The following is an 18,515-nucleotide window of genomic DNA, read 5'->3' on the forward strand; positions in this document are numbered from 1 at the left end:
GCATGGAACTTTCTTTGTTTTGACAGGGTCCTAGATCCTTATTGGTTAATTCTCCTCCCTCCTCTCTTTTCTGCTCTTGATCTCAAAGAAAAGCTTTTATCTTGTCAGTCCCATTTCAGTTCAGTCTTGAATATTAGGTGTCAACCTTTGTCTGTGTAAATGTATAAAAAAAAATGCATATACACAGACTGAAATGGATATGCTATATATGTATTACTGTATGTATACATTTTTATCCATTAAGATTTTTTCTATAGGAACTTATAGTCCATATTAATTTTTTTGATCGATTGGTTGATTGACCAATAAAATGTCCAAATCCTTTGTCTTGATGAGGCAAATTTTATAGTATTTTATATATCCTTTAAATAATATTTTCACACTTTTTGCATAATTTTTTAAAACTGCTTGATCGGAAATGCAATAAAACAAACACTTAAAAAATTAAGTGTTTTGTGTGTAGATAGATCGGTTTTGGGACTAAATTCTTATGTGATCTTCAGAACAAAACTGAAATCTGTTTGTTTTACTAAAAAAAAAAGAAAAGAAAAATTTATCTTGCACATAAATGTGCCAGAAGTTGAAGAAACACTCATTATTCTACTACATGCCTACAGCAAAAGGCCATGGTCTGTGTCTCTTCCTTCTCAACATTTGAACGTTATTCAAATTTATACTAACGATGGCCTGCTAATTTAAGATCCTCATGCGATTGTCTTTAAATGATAATGTCATAGGGAGTGTCATTAGGAAGTTGGTTTTCAGTGCTCTTTCATGTGGCTAAGCTGAAGGGGAAAATAATGTTCTTTCTGCGTGATTTCAAGCCGCAAACTAATGGATCTCACTTGGAGAGTGTTTTACATTTTTCGTTCTCTTTTTTTCCAGAGTGCAAAAACCCCTCATGAGTCAATAACTCTCAATCTGTTTCTCACTGATGCAGTTTACAATATGTGTGGAATGGTTTTTATGACACGAGAATGATAGTGTCAGTGGAAAGCTCTTTGTTGATTTTTACAGTAGTTACACTGTGATTCACTCCTGTCATTCTTGCCAGAAAGCATTTTTTGTAGATGCAGACTTACACGGCTTTAGCTGAGAACAAACTTTGTTTTTATGCGGAAGATTGTTTATTGAGCCACTAATGGTAATGGCGTTTTCAGATAACCAATGTTTGTAGCTATTTTAAGGTTTTGTGTGTGAACAATACACAGTTCTTATGTTGGCGAGGTTAGCAGGGAGATTAATTCAGACTTTCAAGTTGTCACACCAACAGCGCTCTTGTTATCTTGCTCTGTCTAAAATGGCCTCTGAACCTCGGGGCTTGTATTTATAAGAATATTTCCTACCTTATTTACATGTTAAAGGGGTTTGAAATTCTGTGCCTCAGAATGATGAAAAGGGGAAGTTGCATCATAAAGCTACAGTATTGTCCTCCTCACTACAATCATGGCTTCTCCTCACAGGGGCTCATTAAATGACCGTTTCACTGCTTGGAAAATGGCAGCTCAAGCGTTGAAGTGCATTTGATTGGAAGGAAATTCTAAACTGACCGTGGTGAAATGGCATGAATAAATCCCTTTGTTTTAGGAAATGCACAGTCGTGTGCCAGCGGCCAGTGGAAAAATAAAACGGTTTTAGATGCAGTAACAAAACTAAAATCTACAATAGTAAACCAAAAAGCCAACTTCTGAAAATGAGGAGAAATTGATGTGAAACTAAAATGCAGTATTACTGGAAATAAGCTGCTGTTCATCCAAACTGTGACATTTGTTTGTTTCAAATATAATTAATGAGCTATTTTGGTAAAACAAAATATAATTTATCACAAAGAAGGGATGTATGCTATATACTAGCTAGATCTAGATCATTCTTCACTGACATGACTTGCAATAAAACTCTGTATACTTTCATTACGACTTTTACAGTCTTATTAAAGTCTAAACTTTTTTCCAGTCATTATAGTCTGAGAATCTCACTCTCCTTTAGAATAATTTCCGACTAGATCTTTTTTTCTTTTATTGTGCCATCCAATTATTTCTGAAACCCAGTGAGGCAGGTTGTGCTCTTTCCTCAACGTGGCAAAACCTCTGTCACTCTTCACCTTTTCCCCATCTCTCTCTCTGTCTTTCATTTCGTCTCTCTTCCAGCTGCTCCACCCATCCACAGCCTTTCCTGCTCACTTACCATTGCAGAACTGAAATCCTGCTCACTTTACCTGAACCATAAACAAGCCTTATTAAGGCGTGCTTCACAACCATGTTGTGCCAAGGATAGATTTAGTTAAAGCGATAGTTCACCCAAAAATGACATTTTGTTCATTATTTTTTCACCCTCATGTTGCTCCAAACCTGTATAACTTGCTATAACTATTTATTTTTTCTCCATACGGTGAAAGTCAGTGGGGCCTAAGCAACACTGAGCTCTAATTTAAATTTTTGCCTTAGCTATTCCTTGTAATTTTGATCTGTTCCTCAAACAACCCATAGGAGGACAGAAAGTCATTAAATTTTTGTTTTAACTTTATTTCAAGACTATACTGTATATATTAATGCATATGCAAGGGTATATGTACAGTGCAAGTGATGTTAATTTTGCCATCAGCGTAGTATGCACACAGTTAGAAGGTGACAACACTGTGTTTCACAGTCGAAAAAGAAACAAAGGAGACAGAACAACAATAAACTACTGGAGGCCCAACAACAATGGACAGTCACATTGAAAAGCAATTGTATGAAGGGGTTAAAAGATAGACAGAGATATTTTTATCAGACATAACCTCTGGAGAGAAGCTGCAGACACTGCATGAAAGTTTTTTTCTAGTGTCCAGACACTCAATGCCTGTGTTTGAAAGGCTATGCCTTTGGCTGTACACATATAAACTAACCATTTGCGTTATCACTGCAGTACTTTGGGCTAAAGATTGTGCCATGGTGATGACAAATGCAGTATTCTTCATTTCAGATATACATTTTTTTTTTCAAAAACGTCTAGACATTTAAATACATTATTTTTAGTTATTTATTTGCCTTTTTACATGGAGAACAACAGACAAAAATGGACAAAGAGAGCTGGAATGACATTTGTGCATATTGCAGGCCAGATTCAAACCTGTATTTCTGTGAGCGCAACTGTTTTTAAATGTCATGAGCACAGCTAGGTACTATTGCTTTTTTCACACAATTATGAAAGTTAATGTAATTTTACAGACAGGTGTTCCCATTTAAAAGGTAATGTGTGTAATTGTTTTGTTGTTAAAATACTTTCTACTGTCCCAGCTTAATATGCAGAGACTCTTAAGTAAGCCATTTATCGGCTGATTTCTGTGAGAAGTGTAAACACTTTGGCATTATCGAAACTTTGCTCTGCTTGTTTGAGCAGCTTGACAACACCAAGAGCAGCTCTACCAATGGCGTCAGTTTGGGGCATGGTTATCTGTTTCACTGACCAATGGCATACAGGCGAGTTGTTTGGGTAACAAGTGAGGTTTTTTGCAGCTCTACGAATGAGATCTTCAACATGCAGATTATATTACCAATATGAATTGCTAGGGTAACATATATTGGGGCTTTGGGAAGGTTACGACCTTAAGCGTAGCTTTTGTGGCACGCCAGGGCTTGTCGACAATTGCAGCGCCACAGGGTTGTGACGATGTTCAGGTTGTGGCATTTTCCAAAGGACCCCATATGTCGTTCGACATAACTCGTAGTCACCGACAGATATATATATATATTTTTTTTTTTTGTAAGATTTATCACTGTAGTTACTGATCTAATTCCTCTATAACCAATAACGAATCACCTCTCGCTCTTTCTCTCTCTCTCTCCCTTGAATAAATACAGGAGCACACTGTACAATTTTGGCCACGATTTGGCCATCTGAAACAAACTCTTTAACTCCTGAAAGAATCCTCGGATCCTATAGGCTAAAATCTGAAGTCTTTGGGCTTTCATTTGACATGTTCACCGACAGCTAGTTAACACCGTTGCCATCAAATTTGACGTCCAATGAAATTCTTGCATTGTCAGAAGATTTGGCACACGGTCCTGCAGTGTGACTTCTCCTACGAAGAATGTCAAATTGTCTTTGTTTTTCAAGACAAGCCATGATCAAAATGTTATGGTGCATGTCTACTGGCATGGAGCAGTGCAAGCACCTTAAATTCATTTATATAGAAAATGAAAGAGTGTGACCAGTAGCCAACATTTAATTCCGGTGTGTAATACAGCTTACCTTCACCGAATGTGTCATGGGTTCATGTATCTTGCACAAGTCCGTTTTCAACATGTCTTGATTGTCGTTTGGTCTGACATCAATGACAGATGAGATTGTACTGTGTGACATGAGGATCATGTTCATACAGTCTGACAAGCAGCAACTGTAAAGGACTGTTATAAATGGCACAGTGTGCGCCTGGCTTAAAATGGGTGCTTCTTTAATCAGATCTCTTTAATCACAGATATCTTGTGCTCCATCATGATAAGCTCTAAACATATTTTTTAGCTTCAAATTAAGAAATTTGCCTTGAGGCCTCAGCTCTCCCAAGGGCTCAACATTTTCATTTTCTAAATACCTACGATAACATCAAGACTACACACAGGCATGCAAAAATCTCTTTGGGACATGTCACTTTCTCTTTCTGTGTTGTGCGAAAGATTAAGGTCAGTAAGCAGTGTGATCTCTTCGATAAGAGATCTTAAGTTGCGATTCCCAAGACCTGGTTGGCTCCAAAATTCCAAACACTTATTCGAGAATCCCGCCAGAATGTGACTAATCAAACAATCAACATTAATAAGTCCCGTCTTACATCCTATCCACACTGACAACGCTAATTTGTATGCGAAGGATTGGCAGGCAATTTTCTGAGCTGCTTTGAGAAAAGAGGATTAGTGAGTTTGCTTTGCTTTCGTTTTTATAGTGTTTACTGTCACAAAACCTTTTGAGCGTTACAGCGTTACCCCGTTGGTCTCTCTCATGCGCCATCATCAAAGTAAAGTGGAGGAGTATTAAAACCTTGACTTGCCTCACCCGAGTGTTTTGCGGCTCTTGTGGGGTGTGGGGGATTTTTTTATTATTATTCCCAGAGATATGTTTGCTACCTTGGGTTGTTTATTTCTAACGGCTGTACATGTTTTCCATGAGATTAGTTTTTGATAGTGTGTGTCCTTTCTTTTCTTTGTTGACATTTGGATGATTGAAGTGGGTTTATTCTTTAGATGAATAGCAGGTCTTTTGGAGCGCTGAGACAGAGGTGTCGTTCACTGTCTGTGGAAAGAAGAGGGAAAACAGTTTCACTTAAGAGACTTTATTTTACAAGCAGATGTCAGATATTATTTGGTGCTAGTATAAACTCACATTCTATTGATATACAGAGATTGGCATTTTGACTGCGCTTGCATTTGGCTCCTCCAAGGGTTAATCTCAATCACAGTTACTCAAATAACTATAATTGGATTTTTCAATCATCCTGAGAGAAGGGCATAATTTGTTTTTGTCTTGTATTAGTTTATTTCGATGACTTTAATGAAGGACCCTGTGGGTGGTGGGTTTGTTTGGATGCCGTGTTCATGCTCTCGCTCAGTGGCAAAGCCAGATATGAAACTATTTTCTGAGTTTTGCTTCATGGCCATGACGCAAATAAGACCAACAAGCAGCCTTGAAGTGGCATTTGTTGTTGTTAAATTTTGTACTGATTTTTTATGGTTTAGTTAATGAGATTTTTTTTTTATTTGCTTATTTAATTATTTTTTTAATATTATTATTAATATTACTCACACTATCACTATTTACTTATCTAGTTATTTATGCTCTTTCCACCAACATTATAGACTTTGTCAAATACAAAAAAGTACATTTTGAAGCAGCAGTATAAATAATTACTGAAATGAAAATAAATCAAATTTTTCTTTCTTTTTCCTGCTTAAGAAAAGCCATTTTGTTTTGTTGTTGTTGTTGTTTTTGCAGAATAGTCTGAGGTGAGAAAGGTACTGCAGAATACCTAAAAGGTTTACCTTCCTCAGTTTTTGCAAGCGCATATTAATTGACAGTGAACCGCCACAAAATTGGAATTTCATTGTGATGGGAAAACTGACACTTTCAAAAATGCTTGTGAACATTTTATCATTAGCTTCTTGGCGAGGCAATTTGGCTGCTCTCTGGAGTTTAACAATACCTCAAACATAATGAACATAATTTATTTGAAGGGCTTTGTCAACTCCATAATGTGGAAATAAGACTCTATGCAGAGAGGTGTGGTACAAGTAGATGAATACTGGAACACACTGAATTTCATGATCTTATTCATAAGAGAATCTGTTGTCATGCACAGAGAGTGCCCTACTTGTCGCTATGATCAAGGGGTCAGGGTTTGTCTGGTTTGCATGGCCTTCTGAGACAAATCAAGCTGAAAACCGTTTATTAACTAGTTTATTGATTTTTACGTATTATTTTTTATTTAATTATTTTTCTCATTTTACTTCAAAGGGATAGTTTACCCAAAAATAAAAATTCTGTCATCATATACTCACCCTCAAGTTGTTGCAAACCTGTACTTTAATGCAATCATGGTGGGGTTTTTTAGGTTGTGTAGAGTTATTTTTGCCCCTGCATCTTGAATTTTGAGGGCATTTTTGTTGATTTTTGAGGCATTATTCTGAAAGGAACAGTACAGTTATGTTGTTTGTTATTAAGAGACCCTGCACTGGCCACTTTTTTAAAGGGGGGGTGAAATGCTCGTTTTCACTCAATATCCTGTTAATCTTGAGTACCTATAGAGTAGTACTGCATCCTTCATAACTCCAAAAATTATTTAGTTTTATTATATTCATAAGAGAAAGATAGCCTGGAGGCGTGACGTGTGGGCGGAGCTAAAGAATCACGAGCGCCAGTAGGCTTTTGAGTTGAGAGTGTTTGAAAGCTGTGACAGATGTGAATGCTGAAACTGAACGAGAGCAGCAGCAGCAACGACTCGCTCCGAGCGTGGCTTGAACCCGGGTCTCCGATGGGAGGGGGACGCACCAACAAGGAGGCAGAGATATTTTAAGCAGTTTTACTCACCGCCTGTGGTTCCAATACACAATAGTGACCCTTTTTCGTTGGGATTGCATCATCCTTAAGAAATAAACGATATGCAAATCCGTCGTCAAACTGGGCTTTGTTTGTAAAACAAGCATTTTAGAAATGCAGGGAACAAACACAAACACTTGCACAACTCCGTTGATGCTCTGTAAAAATAAACTCCATCCACTGGTCCCTTAATGCTGTTTTTTCTTTGGTAATCTGTGCAGGGTTGTCTTGCCCTGGCAACCAAAAACACACGTCTTTTGTGACATTTCGCGACGCTCTTGCTCTGATCAGTGAGTCTGTGCTCAGCCTCTCATTGCTCTGCTCTATGGGAGCGCACGCTCTTCCGGCAGACGTGACCTCAGGACCCATATAAGGAAATTCTGCTCCATTTAACGTCACACAGAGCCATACTCGAAAAAAAACTTTCCGAAACTTGTGACAAACCGGAAGGAGTATTTTTGGAACAGAAATACTCCTTCAAACGTACAACTTAATTTTTGAAACTTTGTCCATGTTTAGCATGGGAATCCAACTCTTTAACAGTGTAAAAAACTCAGTATGCATGAAATAGCATTTCACCCCCCCTTTAAGGATTTAAGCATTCTTAACATGCTTTTGAGTCATCTTTTACATGCTCATGTAGTGTATATGTACAACTTGCAAGCTTAAATGTTACTTTCACCCACTGAATACCCAGAGTATAGGGTCTCTGTGTTGTTTCATCAGCTCTAGTCTTGATTTTTTTCCCAGCGGTGGGTGTATTTCTGACAGGGCTGCAATGTAATTTGCACCACGGCTGCCAGAGGGGGTCATAGAAAGGGTCAATATCCCAGCCTAATTTGTCAGGAATCATCAAGTAAGGCTGATCAATAATTTTTGACCCCTTCCTGAAAGGCTCAAACGCAAAGGTATAAAGCACTTCCTGGCCTGAAGCGATGAGAGTTTGACAGTATCCATATCAAGCTAAAGTGCATGTGTCACTGTGGGGAGTTTGGTATTTATGCAGTGCTGTAAGTCCCACAGATAGTGTCAGGGTGCCTGAAAGGATACAGCAACGGAAGAAAGATAGACTGGATTTGATGGTGATAACATTTGAAGGTTTGTGTGCGCGGAAGTGCTTGTTTTTGAGAGTCATTGTAGTTGTTGTTGAGACTGTCTAATGCTAGCAGTCCTGTCAATCAATATGGCCTACAAAGCCGGCTACATGAATTTTGAATTTAAACAAACAGCAACAGAAATGGATAACTCTTGAGGTACCTTATTTCATCTTTAATAAGATAAAGCATCTGACCCAAAAATTTCCAGAGTCCAAACACTCTAGTGGTCCGATATCAGATATAAACGTGAGAAAACCACTAGGCAAATGTTCAGCAATTAATGTAGCTTATCTTGAGAATACAGTTTGTTTGCATTATGTGGCTAAAAGCACCATTTCCCACATCCAGCCTTGCAGCATGGAGATTTGTTTATAAAAAACCATCCTGACCATAGAAGAACAATAGGAATGAATAATACATATATTAAATAGATTTTTAGTATTCTGCAGATGATCTTTGCACTCTTAGAAGTACATAACCAAATTGTGCACTGAATGAATATAGCTCACTCGTGGACACTGTAGCTTTCATCCGTGTTTTCCCAGGGCTGTTCACAATAGGGTCCCGAGTTTCATCCTCATGTAATTGACTCATATTTAATGCATTGGAGTTTGAAGTATCTGATGATAAGAAAGCAGTGAGCACAGATAAGAGCTTAAGGTGGCTGTTGCTGTTTAAAACATTCAATTTTTTACATATACTAATGAGTGCATCCACTGCATATTTTAACTTCATTCTTCATAAAACATAACTACATTTATTATCTGGGCTTAGTGCGTGACTGTGCTTAGGGAAATTTTATATTGCATATTAATTTCTAAACAGTTGGTGGTATTGTATTCTGTATAACATGCTGTGTTTAATGTAATGCTTCTTTTACTTTTATTTAAAATAATAAATTCTTTATGTAAAAGGGTAGTTGAAATGTCAAGCGCTGACAAGGGTGTCCTGTACAGTTTGATAATGGTGGCATTTCATAATGTTTAAAAAAATATTATCTTATGCTAACCTAGACTAAAATGATAGGAAAAATAAATACTGAAACCATAATCTTGTGAAATATGAAATAAAATGTGTTAAATGCAAAATGACAGATAAACAAATACAAATGGTGATTACAACTGGTGATAAGATAATGGACATGTCATATGCAATTTACCCCCATTAAAAGTGGAAACTCAAACAGTTGCATTTCAGTGCAGAGTTTTTCATTAGCCGTCTCTCATAATGAGGAGCGGGAAGAATGGAAAAATGTCCAGATTATACCAGAACTGGCTGATTCAGCAATGAAGCCTTGCGTTACTGCTCCAATTCATGGTACTCATTATTTACGCCACCCACGGGACACTTGTTGATGAAGGAGGCAAAGACACCGAATCTCCCGTGTTTACTCCACAGCAGATGTGTTTCCTTTTTGTTTTTCCAAAAGGATTCTCAAAGAGCTTAGTGACGTCTTTAGCACACTGCGATCTAATCAAAACCCTGTAGGCATAATTATGTGCAGGAAATAGTGGCGTTTAAAATACAGCGCAATGATCAATCAATACATTGGGTCAATTATAGGCAATAACGTCACGCTTCCTCGCTCAGAACAGACAAGCCTGAGGATGAAACGTGCTTTGAGGGGAAAGAGTGTTTGGTGAAATTAAAAAAAAGTGATGACAGGAGATGGTTATCATACTAAATACGTCTCTTTTAAGAAGGTCCAGTATGAAAGTGCCACTTGGGCTGAAAAGTGTATATAAAAAGGGAAGTGAAATTTAATGTATTTTTGTTGTCTGCTGCAGTCTTGTATCAAACAGATTTCCTGCTGTGTTAGTGTTCAGGTGAAGCTCAAGGCCAGGCTGAGACGCAGTCGAGTTTTATTCAATACCAGCATGTCAGGTGAACTCCTTCTGTATACAATGTTGAAATAAGCTTTTACTCAGCACTGAATCAGAATTTAGCTCATTTATATCTCATCAGACCATCACACATAGCGTTAGGCTCTATTTATGATAATGCATTCCTGGGATTTCAAACCCATTATCATTATCACAGCAGAAACATCATAAGCATTTGTGTCAAAAATAACAACCTTTCTCAGTGCCCCAAGTTGTAGAAAGGTGGTTAACTCAAAACTGATCAGACAGTTGCACAGACACTTCATTTTGTCCAAGTGCTATTCAGTTTTGACTCATAGTGGCATCTTGTTCACCATGTGTTTGTTCTGTCAATTGCTGCTCAGATTGTAATTGCAGGCGTTGCGTTTTCGTTTTATGTGCTAAATAATTTATTCTCCTTGTTAGAGACTCACATTGTGCAGTTTCTTTGTTTCAACAAAATACTAAAAGTGCCATGTTTTATTGACATGGAATTCTTTTAAATACCATATATATGTCAGTACATAAATAATAGGAAGATTAACTTTTTTTAAACTCGTTAATTATATTCTGATTAATCAAATTACATAACAATATTATTAGAGTATATAAACGCATCAGTGTTTGCTGAGGAAAAAAAGCCCACCAATAAAGGTTATGCGGGGATATTATATTACTTTAGAAGTGATTTTATTGTTGTGGTTTTTCTGTGGGATTAAACATTAGCCTATCACTGGCCTACAGTCCATAGAAATCCATTTTTGGAGATTCTCTCTGTGCTTTTTCAATTGTAGGTCTATATAAATCAGTCAGACTTTTTCTATCATGTCATGTCTTGTCGTTCAGACTGACATCTTTGGTTGTGTTAAATCGGAAGTAATTCAACATACAAAAACATGTCTCGAAAACCCTTCCGTTCTGTTCCATTTTGTTTGTGATCCATCCAGCTGTTTTTGAATTCAATAACGGTGTGAAGAGCCTCTTACTCATTCTGTGCTGCTTAATTATAACTAAATGAATGTGTTAAATTGACAGCCCTAATGAATAAATGAAGAAATCTTTCTTTCTGAAACTGTTTCACTGCAGTGTTCTGATTACATGGATAAGGAAAGAACTTAATTATAGTTTTTCTATTGCTTTCTTTAAATTACTCCACTATCATGTAAATAACAATGAACATTAGAGCTGTCAGATCATTCTTTTTTTAAATCAAATTAATTGCATGATATTCAAATTAATTAATTAATCAGATTATATAAAGGCGTATTAAGACGATAAAACCACATTTATCAGTATTTGCTGAAAATGCATGAGCAGTGTGAACTGGGCCATAATCATAATGGTCTGCTTAATTGGGTTATGAATGTGTTAAACTGACAGCTCTAATGAGTATATAGAACTTTCCTTCTGATGCCGTTTTGTTACTGATTTAAAATAAGGAAAGTACTCCAAGCAAAGTTTTCGAACCTACAAGTACATGCAGCGCAATAATGATACCAAGTGACTGGATGTTTGTGCGAAAGCAAGCCGAGGAAAACCAAATTGTTCATGTTTGTTCTATTATGACAGGGAATTAGGTAGTTTATCATATGGAGAGCAGAAATACTGAAAGAGGATTTAAGGGAATATATGTCAAATCCAAGATTGGAGATGTGGGATTTACTCCAGATTGCCAAGGACTCGGCAGAAGCTTAGGTCTGCGTGGTGAGGCTTTCTCTAGAGGCAGTAGAGGGAACAATAGGCCACTGATTGATGGTCAAGGACATTGAACCCTTCTCTTGAAGCCAGAGAAGACTAGCCTAAAGGGAGAAGTGCTGCTGCCAGCCGTCATCTGTGCAGATTACCTGGATTACCTACAGCCACACTCACATAACCACCATTGAGATGATTGCTTTCAGTTCGTTATGTAAACTGTTTCGTTTGCCTCTGCTGTACTACATGTGTTTTAGGGAGAAACTATTATGAATTTGCACAACAATATGAATTTAAAACAGTTGACTATATATTGAATATGTTTTATTTTATTAAGTAATGAGCTAAAATTAATTTTACTAAGGGCCATCAGGGTTGTGCAAAATTAAGAATTTGAAAAAATTGACCAGACCCCACACAGGAAGTTGAGGTGGAATTTCAACTTAAGTGTCAGAAAGTGGAATTTAGTAAATGGCAAGTGAAAGAAATTCAACATAATGGCATTTTGGGAAATTAAATGTTTATCACCCTGGGCCATAAATCTGTCCGACTATAAGGTCTATAAACCTTATTTTCAAACTTTTTTCAAACTTTCAAATAAGGCTGTCAAGTTGATATTGAAAGTTTATCTTGACAAACTTTCCTTTTTTTTTGTTAATAACTTGACTTATTGGGGCTATGTTAATTCCTTTTTAAAATTCTAGTTTATATTCTCTTTTTATTTTATAATTTTTAATCTATTCCTGTGAAGCTAAATGTATTTATTTATTTTTTTTTACTGTCAGTGTTGAAAACACTTTTTTTGTTTATTTATTTATTATTTTGGAAAACGTTACTTTTGATCAGTTTAATGCATTATTTCTTAATGAGAGTATTCATTTTAAAAAAAAAATGTCTTACTGACTTCAAACATTCGAATTGTAGTGTACTTTTAATTATTAAAATGTCAGTACTAGTTCCTTAAATTAAATTCAGGAATTGACTAATCAGAACCAAAACTATCCATTTTATTGTAATAAAATGAAAATGAAAACTGTGGAAATAATCTTATTATAACTGTAATGCGTTTTATCACAGCATAAGAGTGGAACAAAGAGGGAGAGCATGGAATGGAAGGATGAAATCCATTAAGTAGCTTAACGATGGGTCTTGTGCCAGTTAAAAGGAATGGTGGGACTCGAACTTCCAGCTGATTATAGGGTGGCAGCCTTTCTTTTTATACTGTGCTGTCACACAAACAACATTATGCATAAAAAACTTAAGCAGTTAACTAAATCAACCAAAACAAATACACAAAGTAGAACTGAAGGAGAGCGCTCATTTGCTTTAATTGGAGTCTTGTACTTATATATAGGCTGTGCGGAAACTTCTGTCTGTGGCCTTAAGCAGTTCCTCAGCAATCATTATGCAGAATTATAATACGTGGCCTCTTCATAAGCATACAAACGGAAGGTTTAGACAGAGTGCATAACCATGATTTAGACGCACATGACTGATTACTCCCTGATCCGAACTTAATGAGGAAATTGATGCTCTTGCATCTCAAGATATGCCATCTTTAAGCGGTTAATCTGACGATTTGTTTTTAAGTGCGAAGTGTCAAGGCATTCCTAATACCAGAACTAACTTCAGTCATATGTCTTTGGGGCCACCATGTTGTTGCAAAAGCCAGTGCAGTAACCTATTTCTCACTGTATTTACACACTTTAAATTTAAAGCAGTGTAATCACAAGGCAGCCATTGTCTGCACGGGAGGGGTTGAGTTAATTAAAATGGCAAGTGCACCGTCACAACAACAGACTGATTTAGACGCAGTGGGATATTAAACAGCTCCCTAACTCACACAACGCAGCCAGGCAGGTAATATTGGTGCTTTCCTTAATTGCTTCTATAGTGCCAGATGATAGGATGTTTCTGGCACGACCCTGAATCATCGCAGACGTTCCAGTAGCTATTAGTCCGATGGGGCACTGGAAAGAAATATACTGTAGGGACAAAGCGTTTCGTCCTTTTACCTTTCACAGGCCATATGGCATTGTTTGTTTTTTGGCGAAGAGAGCTTATAGTTAGATACTGCAGCAGGTGCCTATAGCCTAAATGATTCTGTTCCATTGGTAGCGTTGTGCACACTCTGTGGCTCTGGCAAAGAGGCCAACGCAGGATGTGAGCTGTTTCCATGGTTACCGGCTCCACTCTCTCTGCCTAGCAAAAACTGTGTCATTATCCGATGCTTTGGATGGAGGCAGAATGAAGCCGCATTGTACAGGGCAGTTTGCTCTCCTCGTTTCCACCCCGGCCTGACCATGCATCTCATGCACATCATCACAATTTGCATCATTTCCTATCTCATATAGCCATTTCTGATTTTCCGGGCTTCCCTTTGCATAAGGCTGTATTTTTTTGGTTTAAAGATTTTTAAGCAACACTGGTGATTTAAAGCCATAAAAGCTGAAATGGAACCGAAAATGAACGCACGGCTTTTCATCTGAGCTTTGAGCTTCCATTTTCTGCAGTTCATGAGAGGACTTGTCACAAAGCAATTATTTTATCAACCTTCCGTGCACAAACATACTTATTACTGTCAGATGTGCTATCTGATGCCATGATTCAGTCTTATTGGGGTTTTCAATGCAGGAAAACAATTCAAACAAATGAATTCATATCATAATGACTCCATTAGATACTGGCGTCACATGTATTCGCAAATAGCGTGCATAACAAAAATTTGCTGGATGTAAAAGAAAGTCAGTATACCAGCCAGGACACATAATCTCCTGAGTGTGTGAGTGTGTGTTTGTGTGTGCGATGTACTAATCTCCTTAGGTAGGCCAGTGTCTGTCATTAACAGAGCTGTGAAACAAAAACTCTCATGAAGATGAATGCCTGTACACTCTCACACCTGTTCTGAAGCACCTCTCCTGAGTACTAGAGTCAAGTTATTTTGCTTCAGGGACAGACCTGAAGGCTTTCAGCCACTGAGATCTGCGTTGGCTGAGAAAATATGAGCATGCCCAGCATCAGCACAGGCTTATCACTGGAGCTTGCTAACGCATACATCACTGTTGCTAATGCTTATGCTTGGAGATTAAATTTTGCCACATACAATGATATGGAAGTGAATAACAATTTTTTGACTATCGACCACCGAGCAACCGCAGAGCAAAATAGAAAGAACCACTCAGTGCACTTTGCGACTACATAGCAACCTCCTGTCAACCACCACAACACCCTAGCAACCACAAAGCAATGTTCAAATAAGAACTCAGAATATCTTCCAGTTAGAATACACTAAAGATTTTGTTCTGATTTAAGAAGAAGAAGGTGATGCTAGTTGTCATTTGGCTTCACAGAAAATCTCATAGTGTATGATGTCCACAGACTCAAGCTTCAGAGCAGGAATCTCTCCAGTCAGAGGATATCAAACATATTTGATATTTTGAGCTGATTTTAGAACACATGTTGTTTTCATTTGTCACGTGTCTCCTAGCAACAAGAGAGTTTGTTGTGCCCGGAAAGACTTTAAAGTCTGGTAGTGTATGATCCTCATTCGTTTAATGTGTGATGGTCAGCTTTTCATCTATAACTATTTATAAAATCAAAGGCAAGTGTATGATGCCTAGTTTAGTGTATTCCATCCTTTAGCTGCTGCTTAGTAACTCCTTGGCAACCATCCAGAACACCCTTTGCAATGACAAAGCAATGTGGTAAGAATCTTTAAAAGTACCTTGGTGATATCCAGAACACCCTAGCAAAGGAAACCGCAATGTGCTCATCTCAACAGCTCCTTGGCAACCACCCAGAACAACCTATCAACTGCATAGCAACACCCTTGCAACCACATACTGTAGCAGTGTATTAAGAATTATTCATAGTTTCTCGGTTCCTCAGCAACTGCATAGCAGTGCCCCTGGTGACCATCCAGAACACCCTAGCAAAGGAAATAGCAATGTGCTCATAACATCTTAACAGCTGCTTAGAAACTCCTTGGCAACCACCCAGATCACCCTAGCAACCACATAGAAACGTGCCAATACTGCCAACCAGCCTTGAAGCATGTCAGCAAGTTTTTGCATATTTTCAAAAATATCTTTTATGCACATATATTTTCACTATGGATGAAAGAGATTTGATGTGTCCTAGCAGGTTTAAAGGTAAGAGCAGAGAAAGCAACATATCATATCTTTGAGATTAATTGTAATGCCTTCTAATTTTTAAGTACCCAGCATGGGTTTAAAACAAGGCATCTTTTTGAAGGACTCCTTCCGGCATGCGAGCTCGTTGTGAGTCTTGATTTGAGTGCGTGAAGGCAGGCAGCGTGAGCTTCGCTCATATGAAAAGGGAGGAGGTACTGCTTGACTGAAACTATGACTCGCTGCCAGGAGAGAGAGAGAATCTGCTAATCAGCGTGTGTCTCTGCTCTGTTGTTTACAGCACCCAACACCGCTCCGTATGGAAGTACAGGAGGCGCTGAAGTCCTGCTGGCCTGCCGGTACCTGATCCTGGCTCTCTCCTCTCTCATCAGTATTTACTAGCCCTGGGGATGGCCATACACAATGACTGTAAAGAACCCTTTTGAGCATTTACAGATCCTTTGACATTGCTGATGGCTGGATCCAATCTGGTACAGTGTGTTTGGAAAGCAGCGAGGGATTTTAATCAGCATTGCTTATGTTAGGATGGCAATTTTCTTCTGTGGTGTTTGTCATCATGTAAATACATAATGGTTTTAGAGGTTTGGATTTCTTTCTCTTGTCTTATTTTCTATTCTTTTCTTTTCCTGATTTCCCAATTTGTGAATCAGCACACATTGTCCCCTTTGAATGCTCACAGATTAGCTGAAAGCACACTTTGGAAAAGTGAGGGTGTGTGACATTAGTGTCTTTGTTATTGTAAAAGGAAAGACACTGTAGTGTGCCTCCTTGCTCTCTGTGCTGGTACATCATTCTCATACCCATAAAACCGGCAAAGTGTTTAAATAATGTGGTTTTTGCCAAGCTCATTTAAATCCAGTGAACCGAGAAACACTGTTTAGGATTTCACAAAGGAGAGATATTGAATTTGATATCAGAAGTGATACAGTCAAAGGTGAAGTGAACAACTGAAGAGCAACTTTAGTTTAATACGCTAATGTGCAGGGCTTTTCCACTGACAGTGAAATATGATTATGGACCAAAACTACAGCCATACCTCAATGGTTTAGACCTCTGGGCTATAGACTCCAATTGCATTTAACTGAATTATGCAGAGTACGATCATCAACCTTTCAGTACGATCATCAACCTTTCTAGTAATTCTAGAAATACATATATTAGTTGTTTTACTGCAGGAAAAAAATCCTAGATTGCACTCGAGATTAAAATATGTAAATGTATTAGATAAATTTGCCACTTGTAAAACTATTTGTGAGCCTAATTGTAAAATTACAGTGAGCCTCATTCAGTGGTCAAAAGGTTATAAAACAGAAAAGCAGAGTTACAGAGCTGACCTTTCTGCCACGAGGGTCTTTACAATAATAGCTCTAATATAAAAAAGGAATGGAGAAAATGTCTGTTTTGCATTTGAGATTATATATATATATATATATATATATATATATATATATATATATATATATATATATATATATATATATATATATATATATATATAGCACATAAAATACATTCTTTAGTTGTCAGCATGCAAAATAATGTAACAGGCCAATCCAAAGTAAAACCTGGAGGGAAAGCAGTAGAAAGTGTGTCATATTTGATGTGCACTTTGATTAAATGACGAAATTATAAACAGTGTTTAATAGAACTGATCATTCAAATCATTGTTGTGTTTTTTCTTTCATTTTTATGGTTGTAATAATTTGAACAAGATTTTTATAATGTATTAACATATTACCTGCTTGGCTTCTGTCAGTGTGAAATAGTTTTGAATAGGGAAGCAGAAAAAAAGAATATGCACTTCCCTTGTGGGGACAACATGGAACTTTCAAGTGTGGATCCAAACATGTGAATGAATATTATTTCAAAATACGTATGCAGTATGGCATAGTTTACAATGTTGTCTTTTTTGTTTTATTTTAGATGCCACAACTGTTGTTGATTCTTGTCAAACAAGTAGAAGTTGGAAAAAAGAACCGTTTGTAATCAAATAATCTACTTTTAACTCAGAGGGTGTGAACCAGTCATACGGTAATATAGAAAACGAGTCACATGTGTGTATATTCAAAGAAAGTAGACTTCATTTTATCTTATTGGTAGAGCCAGTGTCTAGGTTTAGTTTAACCTCTACCCTAGTTCCCACACACTTGTTGTATACTAAGATGTGCAGAATTATAAATGTGCTGCATGTCAAATTAATATGTATGTTAAGGTGGCCACTTACCATAAATCGATAATTTGAGAACAAAACCAGTTTCGAGGCTGCTTTGACTTAATGAGATGTGTTCCACACTACTGAACATCACTTGGCCTGTCTGTTGAGCTACGATGAAATGTTTTTTCTTTGTGAAAATCGTCACAGACTCATCTCTGCTCAGTGTGCAATACTGGGTCCTTTCCTATGGACTATATTAAGGCTATTTGGTTAAGGTGTGACAAGTTTACATTCTTTTTGTATATTATTTCTTGCACAAACTATATTTTCAGTGACAGGAAGAGTCTGAATACTTCACCCTTACAACAGATATATTCTGTTGTACACAGTCACAGAATAATATAGATTTTACTTATATGTCCCTTTGCGTACCTGAAAGCCTCAAAGATCAAACCGAGGGATGTATAAATATTCATCGCTGTGAAGGCCTGGCTCT

General features: G+C 37.4%; 1 protein-coding gene across 3 annotated transcripts in view; it reads left to right on the top strand.

Annotated features, from left to right (window-relative positions):
- The window catches only part of LOC128015698 (neuronal growth regulator 1-like), a 109,455-nt gene extending 93,011 nt beyond the window's left edge, over positions 1-16,444 (top strand). For all 3 annotated transcript variants that reach the window (XM_052599749.1, XM_052599750.1, XM_052599752.1), the window contains one exon: positions 16,145-16,444. In XM_052599749.1, coding sequence (XP_052455709.1) covers positions 16,145-16,245 — 101 coding nt within the window. In that variant the 3' untranslated portion in view covers positions 16,246-16,444. The remainder of the gene's footprint in view (positions 1-16,144) is intronic.
- Positions 16,445-18,515: the final 2,071 nt, after the last annotated feature.

The sequence above is a fragment of the Carassius gibelio genome, chromosome A6, assembly GCF_023724105.1.
Source record: "Carassius gibelio isolate Cgi1373 ecotype wild population from Czech Republic chromosome A6, carGib1.2-hapl.c, whole genome shotgun sequence".
Lineage (NCBI taxonomy): Eukaryota > Metazoa > Chordata > Actinopteri > Cypriniformes > Cyprinidae > Carassius > Carassius gibelio.